The following is a 21741-nucleotide window of genomic DNA, read 5'->3' as shown; positions in this document are numbered from 1 at the left end:
TGTTTTTATAATAGATTAAATAGTTTTTTAGTAGAGAAATTGAAATCAATATTTTGATTCTTAAATTTTAAAAATAAATGAATATAATCATTTTAATTTAGTTGTTATTTTTTCTTACATGTTAAACATGTTTTTTACAGACAAACTTATTTAACACCTTTATTAATATTTTGAAATATTATTAAACTAAAATAATTTAAAATATAATTTTATTAATACCTGATGTAAAATAAATTGAATAAAAAAGTTATTAATAATTTGTTAACTTTAAAAATTGAAAAATGATAAATAATGATACAAATATAAATTAAATTAATATTGAAAGTATAAATATAGGTGTATGTATTATAGTCAATTCAATGAAATATTAAAAATATAAATCGAATGAGAATGTTCAACATTTAAAAAAAAATTGAAATGTATGTTGCTATAGCTAATTAATTTTAATAAAAAAAATTGCAAAAAAATGTAAAAGATAAACTTGTATAACACATCATCTCTACTATACTTGCTATGGCTTAATATAAGATGGGATTATCATTTTTATTATCTGATCACTAAATTATAATTATACTATCTAAATCATTTGATTTGTATATTGTTAGACGTGAACAATGAATATTAAATGAATTTTACTTTTCATGCATTTAGAAGTATTTATTAAATTAACCTTAATATACATTCTTAAACAAGTTTAAATTAATGAATAAGTTATTTGATGAAACTTAACTTAAACATTTAAATGAAAATTCGAATTCAAATTTTTAAAAAAGAAATCTCATTAAAAGCATTCAATCATGTTCTTCCATAAATGATATTTATTATGAAAATAAATGAAATTTATTTATAAAAATACCATTATCCATTTTGAATGTAATAATTTTCTTAACCCAATTTATGTGAATATTATATCTTGTCAGTTATTTTCTGTCATCATTATTTCTTATTATTGTTGAAAAAAAAATCAAATATTAACAAGTATCAATATAAAACTATTAAATAAATAACACGCACCAGTCAAGAAAAAGAGAAGGAAAAAAAAAGAGAAAAAACGTTTTTTTGTCACTGTTTATGACGTGGAGTGCAGTTATTAACTAACCTTTGTCACTATTTACACGCATTTTTTCCCACCAATTTGTTTATGCAGGCCACGCGAGACGCGAGAGACACGCTCACAGCGTGACTCACAAATATAATTATCAATCTATGTCTTCTCCTACACGCACCGAATATATGGAGCAGTACTTACGGATTTAATTATAAACGTTGCAAAATTTATTAAATATTTTTATTTTATATATAATAAATATATTATTTTGATGACTTAATATTTTGAGGTTTTTGGTTAAAAATATGTTAAGTTGGATTCATATAATTTATTTCTGATAACTATTTTAATATTAAATAAGGTTTAGAAAATTATTTTTTGTATATATTTAAGTCTATTAAATATTTGATTTTAAATGAAATGCTTTATAAATTCAGTTATATTGAGAAAATTACGTCGTACTATATGGTTTTTGTAAAATAATTTCTTTTATGTGAATTTTATCACTTGTTTTGTCCAGTGAATGACTTAGATGGTAATTTAAAAAATTAAAATATGAATTAGTTAATTTTATAACTTTTAATCCAATATTAACTTCATTTTAGTATTCGTTTTAAATATGTATTAAGAGAAGGTAAGTATTTTGTAATGGGAAAGAGTAATGTATTTGTCCCAAGGTAATATTATTTAAAAGGTTAAATATGTGTTTGGCTTCTTAATTTTTAATAAATTTTGGATTAATTTAGTTATTCATTTTTTTTAAAATATGTGTATTTAATTATTTTAATCAAATTTTATTAAGTTTATTTGACATTTTAGACACGTTTTATAATAGTATTTGACTTAACTTTAAAGTAAAAACGTGTCAAACAGTATAAACAACTCAAATACAATCCTGAAATACGTACGAAACATAAAATAAACCTAACAAAATTTGATTAAAATGATTAAATTCATGTATTTCAAAAGATGAAGGAATAAATTATTTTAAAGTTTTGAAATAAACTAATTCTAAAATTCATTGAAAAAAATTAAGGAATGAAAAATATATTTAACCATTATTTTAATAAAATTTTATTTAAATTATAAAGCGAAGAAACCGTGAGCTGGGATACTTTGATATAAGGTATTTTTCTTACTGCATCCCACAATTTCTTCGCGCATCTCTTCAAAATTTTAAAATGACTATTTTATTTTATTTTTTCTAAATGACTTTCTGATTATCTATTAAAACATAAATTTTTTGAAATTTTTGAAAAATAATTTCATTACTAGATTTGTGGAACATAACTAATAGAATACAATTATAAAATTGGGATTTCTAAAACGTTTGAAATAGAAATAGCAACGGGGCTGAGGTGCATTGAGGAAGAATATATATATATATATATATATATATGTTTTCTATTAATATGGAGATGCAGATAGTAATTATAGAGGTGCAGAATAACCTTGATTCCCAATGAGTAGATACATGTTTTTTAGCTAGTGCTGGGTTTCTTTGGACATGGACTTAAGAAAGGAATAATGGGAGTGAAAATAGTAAATTAGGGGAGTGGCGTGGGAAGTTATACGTTTTAGCATTTGAAGTCAGAAATAAACTACTAAATAGAAATATTTATTTATTCTTTCTTTCCTCACCCCTCGTTTTGTTTTCTCAAAATCTCATTCATTCTTAAGTTTCGAGGGATTTCATCTCAGAAAAATAAAAAAAGATTGCGACAATTTTGGACTTGAAAAAGTCTCAATAAAGTTCATTTTTTATGCAGAGATTTATATTTGTCATATTATTTTACGAGACTTCTTCTTGCAATTCCAAAGTTTCTTTTACACGTCCAAACAATTTTAAATTCCAAAAATAGTCTTTGATTATTTAACAAGAGTAATACAAATCTCATTATTTTCGAATGTCGATTTTTAATAAATTATATTTTCGAATGTTGAACTTCGATCAAGGTAGACTTTTCAATGTCGAAAAACATTTAACCACTAAAGTTAAATTATTATTTTTTAAATATCTTGTGAATGAGATAATTTTAAATTTATGGTTCCATCATAGATAAGTTCCTTGATCCCGTAAGACTTCTTTTATTCTAATTCAAGTAAAATATGAAAAAGAAAACGAACTTAGCATCTTCATTCCTTGAACGCCTTAACCCTACCATAAAGAACAGTGTTGATTTCCCACTTGAAAATTTGTTTAAGATAAAAGTTTAAGTTAAGAACAATAATCAAAACACTTAAAACCTCTTAAAATTATAATATCCTTAAACTGAGATGTTGTGCATATAGAAGGGAGAGTTTTCCTTTTATAAGAATAGATGTGAATGCAATAAGAATTTTTTTTAGAGTGCAGTAACACTTCCAAATGTTGTGTTATTAGAATCGTCAATTTTGGAATCAAAACTTTTGTCACTTGGTCCTTGCGTGATGTGTCGTTTCCTATTTTTTTAGGGATTGATAGATTAGTTTTTGTGATTTTGTCTGTGATAATAATGTCTTCTACCTCAAAGCTCGTTGATACCGGACGATTCCTCAAGTAACATGCCATTATCAATTCACTGTCATGTAAACATACTTGTTAAATCTCACTGTCATGTAAACACATTGTTAACTATCAGAATTCAATTATTGATTTCATCGTCCTTCCGACACATGGACCTTAAAAATTGATAACTTGATGTAACTATTTGTAGCTAGCATCCATGTCCATAATTATATGATTTTTTTTTTCTTTTAGTATCACATCCCAATTATTGTGTGTAGATATAATGAGGTTAAATTGAATTAATCATTTACATGGTTAATCCATCAGAAGGAGTTCACAAATAATTAACTTAACTCGGCTCAATTTTTGTGATAGTGAATTAATTGACTTCTTTGAATTTATTTTATATATTTATTATATTACACTTGAAATGTATTGACAAAATATATAAAGTTTGTAATAAATATATATTTACTTTACCAAATACTGTTGTAGATTAAGTAATTTGACAAATAGATTAAACATTTAATTTATTTAAACATTTTTTACCTGCAGATGATTTAAATAAATTATAATATTTTAAAAAAATTACATTGTCAACCTACGTAATTGTAATAAAAAATATAAAAATCAATAAAAAATAAAAAATTATTTAAATTCGTTTAACCAGCAAGATATTAAATGAAATGGATCCAAATTGAACATGTGCTGGGTTAACCGACATTTTTCATCAAATTTTAAGGCATTTTGTCACAATTCTTCTTGTTTTATTATTTTCATAACATAATTTCTGAATTGAAAAAACATCTACAATTACTTTTCATAAATACTTTAACACAATTTCATGACAAATAATTTCACACACCATATATACAAAACTATGATAGTTTTGGAGAATAAACTATAAAAAAAAAAGAATCGTATATGTCTTTTACTTAATTCAAATTAAACAACTATTAACTATCACAATTACAATTACATTGATATCAACCATTAAATAACACAATGATTCATCTAAATTAAGCAACATGACATGATATATTTTTCTTTTGGTAAAACGAAAGTTGACTTAAAAAAGACAGGAACTAACTCTTCAATCATTCTCACAACTCAACTTCATATACTTTTTCATACAAGGCTGAACGTTGACTCTCTATATTTTTAGATATAAATTATCACAGTATATTTTCAGCCGTATGGTATAGATTGTGGATTCATTTACAATTAACGAATTCGAAAACGTAACTATCTTTGTATACTACCTAATATAGATAATCTTTTTACCTTTAAAATGTACATGCATTTTCTTTTTAAATTTCAATGGAATACATCATATTTAAAAAGGTTCTTATTTTTATTGAATATTCATTTTCGTAATTTATGTTTTATTTGATTCTAAAATACCTAAAATACTTTTATCATTAAAAAAAGAAATACTAAAATAAGTAAGTGAATATATTACTAGAAAAAGAAGAAAAGGATAGACAATCAGTTTGAACTGTGGTGAGCCACTCAAGCCAGTGTTGGGTGGGAGGGAATACTCTGCTTCGTTTTCCTTCCCTCCACCAAAGCAGTGCAGAGAGCAAGAAATGGCATTCAAACTCAAATCACTACCTCTTTCTTACTCTCTTCACTCCTCTCCCCGCCAAAACCCTAATTTCACGCTTCTAAACCATCGTCTTCCTCGTCGTTTCTCTGCTCCTTCTCTTCCTCTCAGTCTCTCTCTCTCAACCACAGCTTCAGCATCCACGTTTCATCGCACCGCCTTCGTAACCGCTCGCGCTGTTCGAAGTGATGAAATCGTTGACGAAGGCGAAGAAGACAAAGATGAAGAATTATCGAGGCAGGGTGAGAAAAAGGAGCTAGTGAATCAAGGAATATGGAGTCAGATGAAGGACATTGTGATGTTTACAGGTCCAGCAACCGGACTTTGGATATGTGCACCACTCATGAGTCTCATCGATACTGCGGTTATTGGTCAGAGAAGCTCCGTTGAACTTGCTGCTCTAGGTATTGTAAGAGATTAATCGTCGCTCAATTCACATTATTAGGATTTCTCTTAATTATGAAAAATATGTCGTTTATCTTATTTTAGTTTCCTACGAGCAGGTCCTGGCACTGTTGTTTGTGATTACATGAGCTACGTGTTCATGTTTCTATCAATTGCCACTTCCAATATGGTTGCCACTGCCCTCGCTAAACAGGTTGGTAACAGGCACGTGAGATTATTGGATGCTATATAAGTTTAGCGTGTTTTCTTATCGAAAAACTGAGGCAAGATGCTCATTAGGTCCAGATCTGTGATGTTGGCACCATCGATGCTCTTAAGTATAGTGACTGAAGTGAAGTTACTCTTATATGCTACAAGGGAAGATGGTGCCCTGCGGTTTATCTTATATATAGCTTGCATATGAGGACAACATAGAACTGTAAAATTGGTTCCCATCTATTTTTTTTTTTTGTGTAGTGGTTTATCTTCACGAGAAAGTTTATGTGGTGGCTCTATATTGGTAGAATATATATATTTTTTTTTTGTGGTGTTCACACCGGTACAAAGCTTAAATTTATGCATGTGTAGGAGCTAAAGGTCACAGTTTTGTCTCAGACGGACTAAACTTAGAATGAATACAACTGTAGGGACCAATGAATAATTTAACATAGCATTTGTGTGCAGTAAGGAGTCGGCCGGATAGAGAGTGATCAGGTACAACTAAATAACAGATTGTTTGAAATTAAATAAGCTATATTGTTATTATCTACAATTGTTATTATTGTAACTAGAAACCATATCTTCTTCTAGTTTCTAGGCTGCTGTTTCTCTGTTTATCTACTTAAACAAGTGTATACTGATGCAAAGATTAAGTGAATATACCAGATTGATCGATATATGTTGGTGATTACGAACTTAATTTCTAGCTTGACGTTTAATGTTGTCAAAATGTAAATATGAGGTGGTGCGATGATTTATCTACTACTACTACTATTATTATTGTTATCTATTATTATTATTATTTGATCTGGCTACATCTACACGATTCACTTTGTATACCCACCACTCTGCACTTCAGGACTTATACTGCTCTTTCACGAGTTTGTGTAGGACAAAGAAGAAGTACAGCACTACATATCTATCTTGCTTTTTGTTGGGTTATCTTGTGGCATTGCGATGCTTTTGTTCACTAGGCTATTTGGTGCTGCAATAATAACTGGTATTGAAAATGGAGTGTTTTCTCCATTTGTGCTCTTCAACTCATTTTGGATAGCTAGAATTCACTTGTTCTGAAAGGTTAGCTAGTAGAGTCAATCCCATAACTGATGATTTTGCTATTTATATGCCTTTTCAGCTTTCATCGGACCAAAGAATGCACACGTAGTACCTGCAGCTAGCAATTATGTAAAGGTTTGCTTCTACACGAGTTTATATCCTTTAAATTAAATAAAGACTGCAATCCGTGCTCTATAAATCTAGAAGTTATAGAACTATTATGAAGACAATTAATTTATCAGTTCATCAACTTTTTGTTTTTCTTGTAATTGTAGATGAAGGTATTATGTAACATTGCTTTTTTTTTTTTTTTTTACAAAGAGATAGAATCTTGTAAATAGGAATTTGCTACATTAATTATTTTTTAAACGATATGTGATAGTGTTCTCATCCGCTTATTTTGGTGCAGTGAATTTTCAGTTACAGTTTTCTTTTTCTTTTTTGAATTTTAGATTCGAGGCTTGGCATCGCCTGCCTTACTTGTTGGATGGGTTGCTCAGAGTGCAAGGTGCAAATATGCTATTTATTTCTAACATCAGATTCTCTGATGTAAGTAGTTTGAAAATTTTATGTCAAATCTGAGATACTGCTCCAGTCTTGGTATTCTGTTTCATGTAGTAATTGATATCAAGATGAAATACTGTTCAATATATTAGTAGATTATTCTTGATATTTTATTGGGTAAAATTCCTGTGCTTTGACATTTCTGAGACAGCATTCTATATCTGGAATATATGTTGTTTATCTCTCATATTTTAAGTAAAGTATGTGTTTCCTCTTTCTGTTTTTCTTTTTAAAAATAACTATAATTATGAATAATCTTTTAAAGTTTCTCTCATATTCGCAGAGCTTAATGCATACCAAGTATCAATGTTTGCTTTGTATGATTTAAAAAATATGCTAAGCATTGGCTTGTTAAATTAATTAATGGTTTTGGTATTCACGTTCTGCAGTCTTGGTATGAAAGATTCCTGGGGACCCTTGAAAGCTTTGGCTGCTGCTAGTTTTATAAATATAAGTGGTTGTATAATTTTGTGCATCTGTTTAGGCTACGGTATTGTAGGGGCAGCATGGGCTACAATGGTTTCACAAGTATGCTGAACTAACTCTTATTTATGATATTATATATATTGAATTGTATTATATACGGTTGTATTGTACTCATTCTCAAAGTACTAAGCTCATTGCGCACTGCTTTTCTCTTCCCTTGTTGCTCTAGGTTGTTGCTGCTTGCATGATGATTCACACTCTAAACAATAAGGGATATAATGCCCTTGCCTTCTCCATTCCTTCAGGGAAGGAACTTTTGACGATATTTGGGCTTGCGGCTCCTGTATTTATGACAATGATGTCAAAGGTTGTCTCTAGTGTAATACTAGATCTGTAGCTTTGAATACAGTAGTCTAACCTTTTAATATAATCTGAAGTTCTGATGTTTAGGTGGCTTTCTACTCACTACTTATATATTTTGCTACATCAATGGGTACACATACAATGGCTGCTCATCAAGTTAGTTTTATTTTCCTTTGCCTGCTGTTGAGTTTTTTTTTTTTTGAAAACCAAATTCTAGGAGAGTAATTATTTAAATTCTTGCTTCAGGTCATGGTCCAAACGTATTCCATGTGTACAGTATGGGGTGAACCTCTCTCTCAAACTGCTCAGTCATTTATGCCTGAACTGATATATGGAGCAAATCGGAGTTTATCAAAGGTTAGTGTTTCTCAATTACAGTGTCACAAATCTTACGCTGATGTCAAAAGGTATTTTCCCTGTCTTCTTCATATCTACGGTCTTTGATCTCTCAATGCCTCTTTTTGTTGTTTTCATGATATTGAACAGGCCCGATTGCTTCTAAGGTCTCTTGTGATAATTGGAGTTATACTTGGCTTATTGTTAGGGATTGTTGGAACTTCAGTTCCTTGGTTATTTCCCTTCATTTTTACACCTGATCGGATGGTCACCCAGGAGGTTAGTTCATTCTTTTTTCAAAATTTAGTTTACATATCCGTGTTGGCTCCTCTTTCCTTTTTAATCCTCTGCAACCTGTTTGAAAATGTGTGGCAGTACTATCAATCATTTGAAGCTAAATTGCTTTCTTCCCGTGTTTTATTTTGTCCCTTGAGAGCTTTATGATTTTAAATCATAGTCTGGATAGTAATGTTTTTAAAGCTGGAATAGAGACATCAAAACGGTAAAGATACTGATGCACAGTCGAACCATTGTTAATTATACACAAAATAATAATCAAATATAAAACATAAAGAGGATTCTTTTGGTTAAATTTTAAAATAACAAAAGGACCATATTATGTCATTTGCGTTGTTAAAACTCAATAGCAAGAGTTAAGTTAATAAATAAATAAATAAAAGATATGTTAAAAGTCTCAAATCAACTAGAGATAAGGCCATTTCATAGTATATAAGTGGGGTGCAAATCTCATCTTACAAGTTGGTTTTGTGGAGTTGAGTTAGGTTTAAAACTCACTTCTCTAATGGTATCAGAGCCAAGTTAGAGTTCATCCTAACGAGCTTTTTTAGACAATATTTTGTTCAGATTATATGTATTTGCAGATATTTTTATGAATTATAATATTTTGGAATTTAGATTATGGGTAACTGTTGACTACTGTATTTGTAACCGTGCAGATGCATAAGGTGCTGATTCCATATTTTATAGCCCTTGCTGTAACACCCCCTACTATCAGCCTCGAGGGAACATTGCTGGTATGTTTGTTCGCTTCATCTTCTTCCATACCTCTTCTTCTAGGATGCTTAAGATCTTTGGTTGTGTTTGGATAAAATGTGTATTCGAAAGTTGCGCAGTTGTGCAGATGCAATTTGTCATGCAGAATGAGACATGTGATTTTGAATTTCAAATCTTTTTCCTCAACCCTTAAATCCGACAGTATAACCTAAACCCTCGACCCCTTCTCAGTTGTGCCCCTATTTGACTCACTCCTCAAATCTTCATCTTCCTCGTCCACCCAAAACCTCCTTAGCCACTCCTTTCATCACCATCGTATATACCTACCCACCACCACATTTAAACCAACCATTCTCCATATAAAATCTTCCTTATCTCTTTCCCAGGTCACAACCTTCTCCTTTATTCTACCCACCCACCAACCTTCATCTTTCTATCTCCTCCATATCAACATTATTGCAACTCAATGGTCTATAATCCTTTGTACTGCCACACTATTTATGCCACTGGTTTCTTGGATTTCACCTTGATTTTCTAGGCTTGAGGATGATTTCAATTTTATGTTTTGGGCAATGAGGGGGTGGGCAAGGTTTGCCTGAATGAAGGAAAATTTCTACTTGGAAGTACTTTTGGAATTCTTAGTACTTTGCATATTTTGGTAGAGGTGAGTGAAATGGAAAAATCAGTTACTGGGAACTTTTATTTTTGATGGGCTGCTGACTGACTCATAGGCGCAACTTGATATAGGTATCTTGCTTGCTAGGTAACTTCAAACTATTCCCAATGGAACTTTTAGTGTAGTTATGCTTCAGGGCGTCATTACCTCTATTGCTAAGCGCTGCTGTTATACTTAGTTCCTTGATAATTTGCCCCCCCTCCCTTGAAGGTTTACCCACAATGATCTAGTTATTGTACGTGGTGGCATGAATGGTGTGACCATACATAACATTGTATCTTGTCTGGTGGAAAGAGTCAGGCAATACAAGAACTAAAACTGTTGGTGGGCGGTTGCCTATAACTTTTTGTTCTACAAATGTTAGTCGTTTCGTTGGAAAAATCAAACCCGCGATTAGGATGAGCACGGATAGTAGCTATCTATTACCCTGATTATCTGTTTAAAATTACCTGTGGACTATTTTATACCCATTAATATTTATTTTTATTTTTGTAAATTAAAAAAATTCTCTAAATATAAATTCAAATAATTTTTTTATCTTAAAGTATAATCCAAATAAGATTGTATTTATCAAGATAGTCTAGCTGAGTTGATTGAACAAGATGTGAGTTATTCTAAACTCCTTACCGTATGTTTAATTTCTACGGATAAAAAATAATTGCATCATTAGTCTTCTTAAAAAAATACAAATTTAAATAAGTTCCATCGTAACACTTATGTTTAAATAAAAGAACAACTTTAGTTTCAGTAGTAAAAAGAGGACATAAATTTATGAAATCAAACTCTAAAAGCTCTTTAATAGATCATTGGTGAGAATGTAAATTATATCTATACACACAAATACGATTAGATATTTTAATATTAACGATCCAGATCCAGGTATTGATCGGATAGATAATACCCATAGAAGTAATGATTCATGAATACCAAAAAGGTATTAACAACTAGTATACACTTACAGAGAGAAGAAAAACAATAGGTTTATGTTATAAGAAAAGATTGAAAGAAAAAATAAGCGTGTAATAGATGTAGACAAAATCAAGGTGTCCATAAATCATTTTCCATACCCATATTCATCCTTCTATTGTGCTTTTACTACCAAGTTAACCTTTATTCCCTTGGTGGTTCCCTTGTCCTCCCCTAATGGGGTTTCTTCCTTGTGGGCTTGGGTTGGAAGATGACTCAACATCTTTCGCTTGGGGGCCATTGAGCTGCAACAATGGAGAGAGGGAGGTTAGTGGATGTGTCGGAGAAGATTGTGATGTGCGAAAGGTGATTTGTGAGAAAATCCAGAGATAGGAAGATTTTGGGTGAAATGATGGTGGTGGCTGGAGTATGTAAAGGAGAGACTCCGGTGGATTTGGGTGGGTGATAAAGAATTTAGTGGTGGAGTCAGAGAGCTAAGACGGGATAAGGGTTCAGGTTAGAAAGCGGGATTTTAAGGTTGGGAAAGGGATTCCAAAATTATCTCGCATGACAAATTGCACGGTTTTGCAGCTTCAAAGTTCAAGAAATTTGAAACTGTCATTATTGTGTCAATTTCTTGCATGGTCCTGCGCAGCTTCCAACAGGCTTTTTTTTCTTCTGCAAGATCTCCTATGTTTCATGCAATATAACACAACTCCTTGAACACCTCGATCAATGGAAAAATCCTCCACTGTCCAACCAATAACTTATTCGTCCTACTTTGTGTGTTTCATTAACTCTCTTAAGCTCATCTAAATTCTGTTTTTTCAAGTTGAATTAATATTTTGATATTTTTTTTATCATAATGGTATCTAATGTTTAACGTGATGATGATGATTTGATTCCATGCCCAACATTTCCAACTCGTTAGAAACAAGAACCTCTGCATGTGTCACACAACAACTGCTATTGTAACTTTAATGTACGTTTACCCGTGCAGGCTGGGCGGGATCTGAGATTTATAAGTTTATCAATGGCTGGATGCTTTTGCGTGGGTTCACTAGTATTATGGGTAAACACCTTTCCTTGAACTCCTACCGTACATGGTAACATTGCTTGACCGATTTTGCCTGAAACATACATTTTTTTTTGATGCTCAGGCCTTGAGTAGTAGATTTGGCTTGCTAGGCTGCTGGTTTTCCCTGGCAATATTTCAATGGGTAGGAATAAGAACTAGAGCTTTTCCTAATTTAAAGTACCAGTTCTTTAAGTATTCTGATTTGCAATTCTGTTATGGATGTTAGGCTCGGTTTTCGATGGCCCTCCAGCGTCTTCTTTCTCCCAAGGGCATTTTATACTCCGAAGATACAGACAGGTATGAGCTCCTAAAGCTAAGGACTGCCTAGTTTGTGTCCTTGGTTTCATACTTTATATTTCATCACACAAGTTACAGTGGCAGAAGACTATTGGGTCATCTCGACCCGGGGGCCATTAGTTTTATAATTCATTTTATCTGAGTTAGATTGGATTGAATAAATAAATTTCTTTCTACATATATTATCACTATCATAAGTAGCGTGAAAATTAATTCAGATCCTTGTAGTGGTGTGTGCACTTTGTATTTGTTTATGTAATATTTTTATTAACTGCCATCTTCAAAGTTTAGAATAATATTCCTTACTCTTTTATCATTTACATAAATTTTCGCCTAATATGAAGTATAAAATTTTATTAATATTTTATTGAAGTCAAGAAAATTGGTTTTATATTTTTAACAGAATCTTAAATGATACCTAAAAAGAAAGTAGTATGGTATGACTTAGTACCTCAGTTGTAAACAGTAAGCTAAGGGCATTCAGAACAATGCGTATTTCCCTCAATTAATTTTGAAAATCAATATATGCCTGAGAAATGAGCCATTTATTTTCTGACCTTGTATTTTTTAAGATTTTGACAATTACTACATGCTCGATTTATTTTGCTTACTTTTAAGAAAACAGTATTGTGATTTTTGTATAAAATTAATCCTCAGCAAAATAGTGTGTGGTAATAAATGAACTTTGGGCGAGGACTATTTTTCACGTGGTGGACTAAAGATTATTGATAGGAGAGTACTTGCTGATGTAATTTGGAGAATCATGATATTTATTTTCGGCAGCGAACTCTCAGACATCTAAAGATGAAATTGTTATCAAGTAACTTAGTTACAAGCTGAAATTGTTATCAAGTGGCAAATAAATACCCCCAACCCAACAACTTTCGGTGAGAATTGATGTTAAAAAATCAAATATTATTTATTAATTATCAATACCAATTATAAAAAACAAAAAAAAAAATCGAATACTAAAATTATTTTAAAATTTCAATTTTTAATATAAAAATAAATTAACAATTTATTAAATAATTTCCTTCTTATTTTACGCTTGTTTTCTCTTTCACAGATTTGTATGTGAATCATCACAATTAGATAAAGATTATTTTCCCAAGTCATGCCAAATCAATCGCCATAAACGCTGACAAATACTAAATTATTTATACCAAAAGATGCCTTAAGAAGAACTGAAAACGAACGGAATGTGATGAAGGAATTTGGCCTTTCAATCTGGAAGGATCAAGAATGTTAAATTGGCAGTGAAAAGAGACACCACGTACAAACTAGACATGAATTCAGCGTAGAAGGTTTTCAAGGTGGCATTTACACAATGACCATGTGCCCGTGCCTCTTCATTCTCATTCGACGAGATTTTGGGTTTAAATATCGTGATTAGATTTTTTAGTCATGAAGAGAATGGAGATAGAAGAACAACTTGCACCCTCCTCCAAAGTCAGTGTTTTCGAGTACGGGGGAGAAGAGGTCGAACTTGTAAAATGATAGAAATTTAAGAAGAGTTAAAAATCAGACATTAGATTAAGAAAATAAATAGAATAAATAATATATAATTAAAAAAGTGGTATTCTCGTCTTTTATTTAGTTTCGTTCATTGATACCGAATTTCTTATATATTTTCTCTCAAAAAATCTCACCATAACATTAAAGTCTGATCCATCTTAATAACAGTTCGGAGAAATATAATATAATATCAAAAGCCTTTTATTTCAAAAATAATTTTTACATAACAAAAAGTCTTTCATTTTAAAAATGTTTCTTACATAAGTTTCTTCATAACTTTATAAGCTAAATTTCGCCGGTGTTCTATAAAAGAATCTTACATAAAATATTGTCTTAGTTAAGACTAAGCAAATCACATCACTCATTTCTATATTATTTTAAACAGTGGCAGTTTTTTTTTTTTCTCTGGATTTGATGGCGTGGAAAAAAGCAAAATGGTTGAGAGACTCTGCCCCTATTATGTAACCACACATCAATCAGTGACAGTGACCCAAATAAAAATAAATAAAATGCTTTTACTTCCAATTTTATATTTTAAAACTAAAAACGAAAAATTCGCCGACTCCAACCCCAACAGAGGCTAACGATCTTGGGTTTTATAAATCCCATTGGGTTCGTTTCGTTCCCTCCATTCACAGTAGCAAAGAGCGAAGAATGGCATTCAAACTCAAACCGCTACTTCTTCCTTCCTATCTTCACTCCTCTCCCCGCCAAAACCCTAATTTCACGCTTTCAAACCATCGTCTTCCTCGATTTTTCTCTGCACATTCTCTTCCTTTCGGTCTCTCCCTCTCAAACACAGCTTCAGCATCCACGTATCATCGCAACGCCTTCGTAACCGCTCGCGCATTTCGAAGTGATGAAATCGCGAACGAAGGTGAAGAAGAAGAAAAGGAAGAACGAATATCGACGCAGGGTGAGAAAAAGGAACTAGCGAATCGAGGGATATTGGATCAGATAAAGGAAATTGTGATGTTTACAGGTCCAGCAACCGGACTTTGGATATGTGCACCACTCATGAGTCTCATTGATACTGCAATTATTGGTCAGAGAAGCTCCATTGAACTTGCTGCTCTAGGTATTGAAAGAGATTAATCGTCGCTCAATTCACTTTATTATGTTTTCTCTTAATTATGAAAAATATCTCGTTTATCTTATTTTAGTTTCCTACGAGCAGGTCCTGCCACTGTTGTTTGTGATTACATGAGCTACGTGTTCATGTTTCTATCAATTGCCACTTCCAATATGGTTGCCACTGCCCTTGCTAAACAGGTTGGTAACAAATGTGTGAGATTATTGGATGTCGAGTATGATGCATGTGTCGTTACAATGAGCTATGCAACTCATACAGAATCTGTTTCACTAATTCATGTTCTGCTAGGATAACTAGCCTGCCTTTTGAGTATAACAATTTACTGTGCACATAGAGTTTAGAATGAGCACATAGAGCCTCTTTCAGCATCGGACCAAGCTGAACTCTAGGTTGAGATTAGGCCAGAATTGTTGCCTCATTATCTTTACCAGGTTTATATTCAATTGTAAAATTCATAGACCAACAATTTGGGTCGCCAATATTTCTGTTCCGGTGTCTGGAGTATTTTATCAGTTAAACTCCTCAAACTTTTCTGATCCATATTAATCACAAATTCTGGCCAAGGTGGTAACGCTTGAACCTAACAACAGCCTCAGATATAGCATAAAACTCCCTGATATAGTCTGACGTCCTCTGCATTCTAGTGGTCAATTGGATGGTGATTTTTTTTCAACACAGAACCTAACCTTAATCCTGATGCATCTGTTTTCAAGACAAAAAGGTTGAGAAGAATCGGGAAGAGTTTGGACTGGGGCCTGGGCAATGGCAGTTTTGAGATCTACAAAGGCTGTGGCAGTATGATTATCGCAGTCGAAATTTTCTTTCTTAATGAAGCATAACTCTTTATAAATCTTCTATTGTATCCTGTAAGCACAAGAAAGCCTCCCACAATTTTAAGATTCAAAGGTATAGGGCAATCCAACGGTACCTGCACTTTGCTTTGGTCCATTTCCTCTCCTGTACTAGAGACTATGTTCTAAAAATTTACTGCAATCCAAATGAGCATTGATATTTTGCACAAAGTGTATGGTGATGCAATATTGAAAGTACCACCTCCAAATGAGACTATGGAAGGACCTATAAGAGCTATAAATCAATATTATCATCAAAGAATACCAAGGCATATTTCCTGAAGAAAACCTTCGAAAGCTTCATATTCATCCATTAAGCTCTCAAAAGTTGTAGGGGCATTAGTTATTGCCCAAGTGATTTCATCAACCATTCATAACGGTTGTGGTGAGTTATAAATGTTATCTTATGTCCATCTACCTCATTGACTAAGATTTGATGATATCCGAATCTTAAATCCAGCTTAGAGAAATAAGTTGTTTCATCTAGTTCATAAACATTTGGCATAGGAAAACTGTCTTTTATCAGAATAATTGCATCCATATCTCTGTAATCAATACAAAATCTTCGTGTGCCATCTTTTTTATAATAGGATATGAAAAGGGATGAATTCAAGGCACAATAATACCTTCCTGTAGCTTGTCTTTCATTAAAAACTTAGTATCGACACCTTAATTTTCAATATTGCAATATTTAAACATGTGGTAATGCAATGGCCACAACTTTATCTAGCATTACTTGATTTGACTAAATCTACATCACCTTGTTTATTCCAATCTGCATATTTAACTTGTGCACTTTTGGGACTTATACTAATTTTTTCACGAACTTGTGTAGGACAAACAAGAAGTGCAACATCACATATCTATCTTGGTTTTTGTTGGGTTATCTTGTGGCGTTGTGATGCTTTTGTTCACAAGGCTATTTGGTGCTGCAATAATAACTGGTATTGAAAATAGAGTGCTTTAGCCACTTGTGTTCTTTGATACGTTTTGGAAAACAAGAATTCACTTGCGCTGAAAGGGTAGCAGGGTCAATCCCATAACTGGTGATTTTTCCATTTATGCCTTTTCAGCTTTCACTGGATCAAAGAATGCACACATAGTACCTGCAGCTAGCAGTTATGTAAAGGTTTGTTTCCACATGTTTTTATGTCATTTGATTTAAATAAAGATTGTAATTAACATTCTATGAATTCAAGAAGTTACTCGACATGTTATTTATGGAGGGAAGTAACGCAGAGGGTGTTTACGTGTGTTTCCACTATCCGTTTTCACCTTTTATTTACAAATTGGCAACCTTGCTTACAATTTGTCTTCTATTTTCAAATATTTATACTGTAAATTTGTTTCTTTGTTTCTTGTACAAATCCTTAATTACAGATTGAAAATGAGGTGCTGCTTCGTACTTTGAAAATGAAATAAAAAATTGAAAATGGGAAATAAAAATGCAAGTAAACACCCCTTATATTTCATCAATTTTGTTTTCTTGCAATTTTATTAATAACAAGACATTTCTCAAAACCTGCTAATAAGATTTTGCTTAGTGCTTCCTAATTATAAACTGTGTTGTTCCCCTCTTAATTTATGCAGTGATTTTTCGGTTACTCTGTTTTTGTTAGATTCGCGGCTTGGCGTGGCCTGCTTTACTTGTTGGATGGGTTTCTCAAAGTGCAAGGTGCAAATACGCTTTTTATTTCTGACATCTGAATCTCTGGGACGATATTTGAACCTGAGTTAACGATTTGAGGCTTGATATTCATATCATGTAGGAAATACTATTCATAATAATAATAGATTTGTCTTGATATATTGGCTTGGCTAAAAAATTCACTTGCTTTGGCATTTCTCACGCAAAGTTAATTTACCTCTATATGTTGAATGTATATAGTCTGTATCTTGTATTTTGAACTTAGTATGCAGTGTCCTCTTTCTAAACTGAGTAAATAACCTTTTTTAGGTTCTTCTGTTACAATTGGCAGAGCTTATAATGCCAAATGCCAATTTTTTTTGGAATAGTTTCAGAAAAATGGTGAACATTGGCTTATTAATTTAATTTCACATTCTGTAGTCTTGGCATGAAAGATTCCTTGGGACCCTTGAAGTCCTTGGCTGCTGCTACTGTTATAAATATTATTGGTTGCATAGTTTTGTGCAACTGGTTAGGCTATGGAATTGTAGGGGCAGCGTGGGCTACAATGATTTCCTACCTCTATATGTTGAATGTATATAGTCTGTATCTTGTATTTTGAACTTAGTATGCAGTGTCCTCTTTCTAAACTGAGTAAATAACCTTTTTTAGGTTCTTCTGTTACAATTGGCAGAGCTTATAATGCCAAATGCCAATTTTTTTTGGAATAGTTTCAGAAAAATGGTGAACATTGGCTTATTAATTTAATTTCACATTCTGTAGTCTTGGCGTGAAAGATTCCTTGGGACCCTTGAAGTCCTTGGCTGCTGCTACTGTTATAAATATTATTGGTTGCATAGTTTTGTGCAACTGGTTAGGCTATGGAATTGTAGGGGCAGCGTGGGCTACAATGATTTCCTACCTCTATATGTTGAATGTATATAGTCTGTATCTTGTATTTTGAACTTAGTATGCAGTGTCCTCTTTCTAAACTGAGTAAATAACCTTTTTTAGGTTCTTCTGTTACAATTGGCAGAGCTTATAATGCCAAATGCCAATTTTTTTTGGAATAGTTTCAGAAAAATGGTGAACATTGGCTTATTAATTTAATTTCACATTCTGTAGTCTTGGCATGAAAGATTCCTTGGGACCCTTGAAGTCCTTGGCTGCTGCTACTGTTATAAATATTATTGGTTGCATAGTTTTGTGCAACTGGTTAGGCTATGGAATTGTAGGGGCAGCGTGGGCTACAATGATTTCCCAAGTATGCTGAGCTAACCCTTATGCATTGTAATGTATTGAGTTGTATTATATGTGGCTTTCCTATTCTCAAAACACTCTCTAACTCGTCATATACTGTTTTTCTATTCTCATACTGATTCTAGGTTGTTGCTGCTTCCATGATGATTAAAACACTAAACAAAAAGGGATATAACGCACTTGCCTTCTCCATTCCGTCAGGGAAGGAACTTCTGATGATATTTGGGCTTGCTGCTCCTGTATTTATGACAATGATGTCAAAGGTTGTCTCCATCGTTATACTAGATCTGTAGCTTTGTCTGGATTAGTTTAAGCTTTTTAATGTAATCTGAAGTTCTAATGTTTAGGTGGCTTTCTACTCACTGCTTATATATTTCGCTACATCATTGGGTACACATACAATGGCTGCTCATCAAGTTAGTTTTATTTGGCTTTCTTTGCTTGCTGTTTGAGATTTTTCCGTGAAAACCAATTTCAAGGCCAGTGATAACGTAAATTTTTTCTTCAGGTAATGGTCCAAACATATTCCATGTGTACTGTTTGGGGTGAACCTCTCTCCCAAACTGCTCAATCATTTATGCCTGAATTGATATATGGAGCTAATCGCAGCTTATCAAAGGTCAGTATTTCTCATTTATAATGTCACAAATCATACTCTGATGTCCAAGGGTCTCTACCCTATCCTCATATCTACGGTCTCTGATCACTCTTTTGTTTAGTTGACATTCATGTTATATAAGACGATAATTTCTTATCATTTCTTCTTTTTCAAAATTTTCATGACAGGCCCAATTGCTCCTAAGGTCTCTTCTGACAATCGGAATCATACTTGGATTATTGCTAGGGATTGTTGGAACATCAGTTCCTTGGTTATTTCCATACATTTTTACACCTGATCGGATGGTCATTCAGGAGGTCAGTTCATTCCTTTCTATGATTTAGATATCATATCTATGCTGTGTCCCCTTTTGTGCTTAATCCTTTGCAACTTGTTTGAAAACATGTGCCGGTATAGTCAATCAAGTATTTAGAAGTTAAATTACCATTTTTCCTTGTTAGTCTTGTTCTTTGAGAGTTTATGATTTTAAATCATTACTTGTGTGCAATAATATTCTTAAAAACAGATCAGATATTAAAACTGTAAATATTGTAGTTCAGAGTTTATGTATTTGAGGGTTGAAGCAATGTAGTTGTTACACAATCAGATTAATAAATAAATGTTATGCTTATAGAAATTGAGTTTGTTTAGATTTTGAAATAACATGAAAGATCATATTATGTGTCATGCGTTGTTAAAATTTAATAGATTTGAACCAGTAAATGAATAAATTTAAGTTGCACATATAAATATTGGAACGCAATCTGAAAGCATTATTTTAAAAAAGAAAATTGAAATAAAGGACCAGCTTTAGTGGCCAGCAGCATGGCATGGTGATGAAGCTGGACATATCAAGTTTTGAATCCTAGGGTTAAAGGTTTGCCTTTTTGTACAAGAAGCTCAAACCAGTTAAGCACTAAACAGGCTAGTTCACTTAATTCTTCACTGGTTTTCAAACACTCAGTTAAAGAGGGTGTACTGACAGGTTACTGAACCAGTGCTTGGTTGGACAAGCACACAAGCAACAGGGCAAACAAACGGAAATGCAGCATTTTTTGTGAATTAGTATATTTTGAAATTTAGATCATAGATTACTGTTAACTGGTGTCTTTGTAATCATGATCGTGCAGATGCATAAAGTGCTGATTCCATACTTTATAGCGCTGTCTATAACTCCCCCTACTCACAGCCTCGAGGGAACATTGCTGGTAAGTTCGTCAAATCTTTATATAAATGGGAAAAATAGGCAGGCATATAAAACTTTTTCAGTACGTTCGTTCTCTTCAAGTATGTTTAGAGGACTTTTAGTGTGTTTGTGTTCAACAGCTTGGTGAAGCGTTTTTTCATGAGAGTTTATGTTATAAATTTGACTATAAAACTTATTATAATAAACCAAGAACTTGCTCTTGATAAGTTTGCTTAGAAGATTATCAAAATAAGCTTAAAAAGATTAGTCGTTAGCTATTTTATTGCCGACACCGCAATCAAACTTGTCTTGTTTTCGGCATTACTCATTCAAAACAGGGACCTGCGTGTCTCCTAAAAACCATATTAGAACTTTAATGTATCTTTGCTCATGCAGGCTGGGCGGGACCTGAGATTTATAAGTTTGTCAATGACTGGATGCTTTTGCGTGGGTTCACTAGTATTATGGGTAAACTACCTCTCCTTAAGCTCGGGCCACTCACAGTAATCTTGCTTGCCCAATTTTGCCTGAAACGCACAAATTTTTTTTTTTTTGTGATGCCCAGGCCATGAGCAATAGATTTGGTTTACTTGGCTGCTGGTTTTCCCTCGCAATATTTCAATGGGTAAGAATAAGACCTTTAGCCTGTGTTAAGTTGAAGTACCAGTTCTTCAAGTATTCTCACTTGTAATTCTTGTCTGGTTGATAGGCTCGCTTTTCAATTGCCCTCCAGCGCCTTCTTTCTCCCAAGGGCGTTTTGTACTCAGGAAACACACATGAGCTGCGCAAGCTGAGGACTACTTGACTTGTGGCCTTGGTTTTATAAAATAGATCTTTCTAATCATAGGCAAAAATTGATTTTGAATGAAATCAAATTTACAAATTGATTTTAATTGAATGATGTGCAAGTCAAAGAGGACTTGCACATCTAGATCCAATCAATGAACACATTGTAAAATGTATTTCTAGACCCAATCAATTTTCCTTATGTTTATTAATGATGTTTCAGTTTCATTGTGATTCTAACTTGAAACTAGAAAATCCCCAATTAAACCATACGCATTCTACAGTGAAGTACGATGTCCTTGAACTACTTTTAAAATACTCATAACAGAAGAAGAATTCAAAGTCACATTAATTGCAGTTTGCA

The 21741-nt window shown here is 32.6% G+C and overlaps 2 protein-coding genes across 2 annotated transcripts; both read left to right on the top strand.

The window, feature by feature from the left end:
- The first annotated feature begins 5125 nt into the window (after positions 1 to 5125).
- On the top strand, positions 5126 to 12781 carry LOC114170445 (protein DETOXIFICATION 46, chloroplastic-like). Its single transcript, XM_028055919.1, has 14 exons — positions 5126 to 5546; positions 5646 to 5740; positions 6637 to 6745; positions 6881 to 6936; positions 7254 to 7309; positions 7755 to 7893; positions 8021 to 8158; positions 8242 to 8310; positions 8401 to 8511; positions 8641 to 8769; positions 9447 to 9524; positions 12087 to 12158; positions 12247 to 12306; positions 12391 to 12781. Exons 1-14 carry the CDS (start codon positions 5126 to 5128, stop codon positions 12490 to 12492), a joined length of 1635 nt encoding a protein of 544 aa, XP_027911720.1. The 3' UTR covers positions 12493 to 12781.
- A 1748-nt stretch (positions 12782 to 14529) lies between these two features.
- On the top strand, positions 14530 to 21605 carry LOC114169601 (protein DETOXIFICATION 46, chloroplastic-like). The gene is made up of 14 exons (XM_028054836.1): positions 14530 to 15054; positions 15154 to 15248; positions 16756 to 16864; positions 16994 to 17049; positions 17540 to 17595; positions 18673 to 18811; positions 18933 to 19070; positions 19155 to 19223; positions 19316 to 19426; positions 19594 to 19722; positions 20536 to 20613; positions 20988 to 21059; positions 21157 to 21216; positions 21301 to 21605. The coding sequence occupies exons 1-14, from the start codon at positions 14631 to 14633 to the stop codon at positions 21394 to 21396; spliced, it is 1632 nt and encodes a 543-aa protein (XP_027910637.1). The 5' UTR covers positions 14530 to 14630; the 3' UTR covers positions 21397 to 21605.
- Positions 21606 to 21741: the final 136 nt, after the last annotated feature.

The sequence above is a fragment of the Vigna unguiculata genome, chromosome 11, assembly GCF_004118075.2.
Source record: "Vigna unguiculata cultivar IT97K-499-35 chromosome 11, ASM411807v1, whole genome shotgun sequence".
NCBI classification, from domain to species: Eukaryota; Viridiplantae; Streptophyta; class Magnoliopsida; order Fabales; family Fabaceae; genus Vigna; species Vigna unguiculata.
The sequence above is the reverse complement of the archived record's forward strand: the minus strand, read 5'-3'. Positions and strand labels throughout refer to the sequence as shown.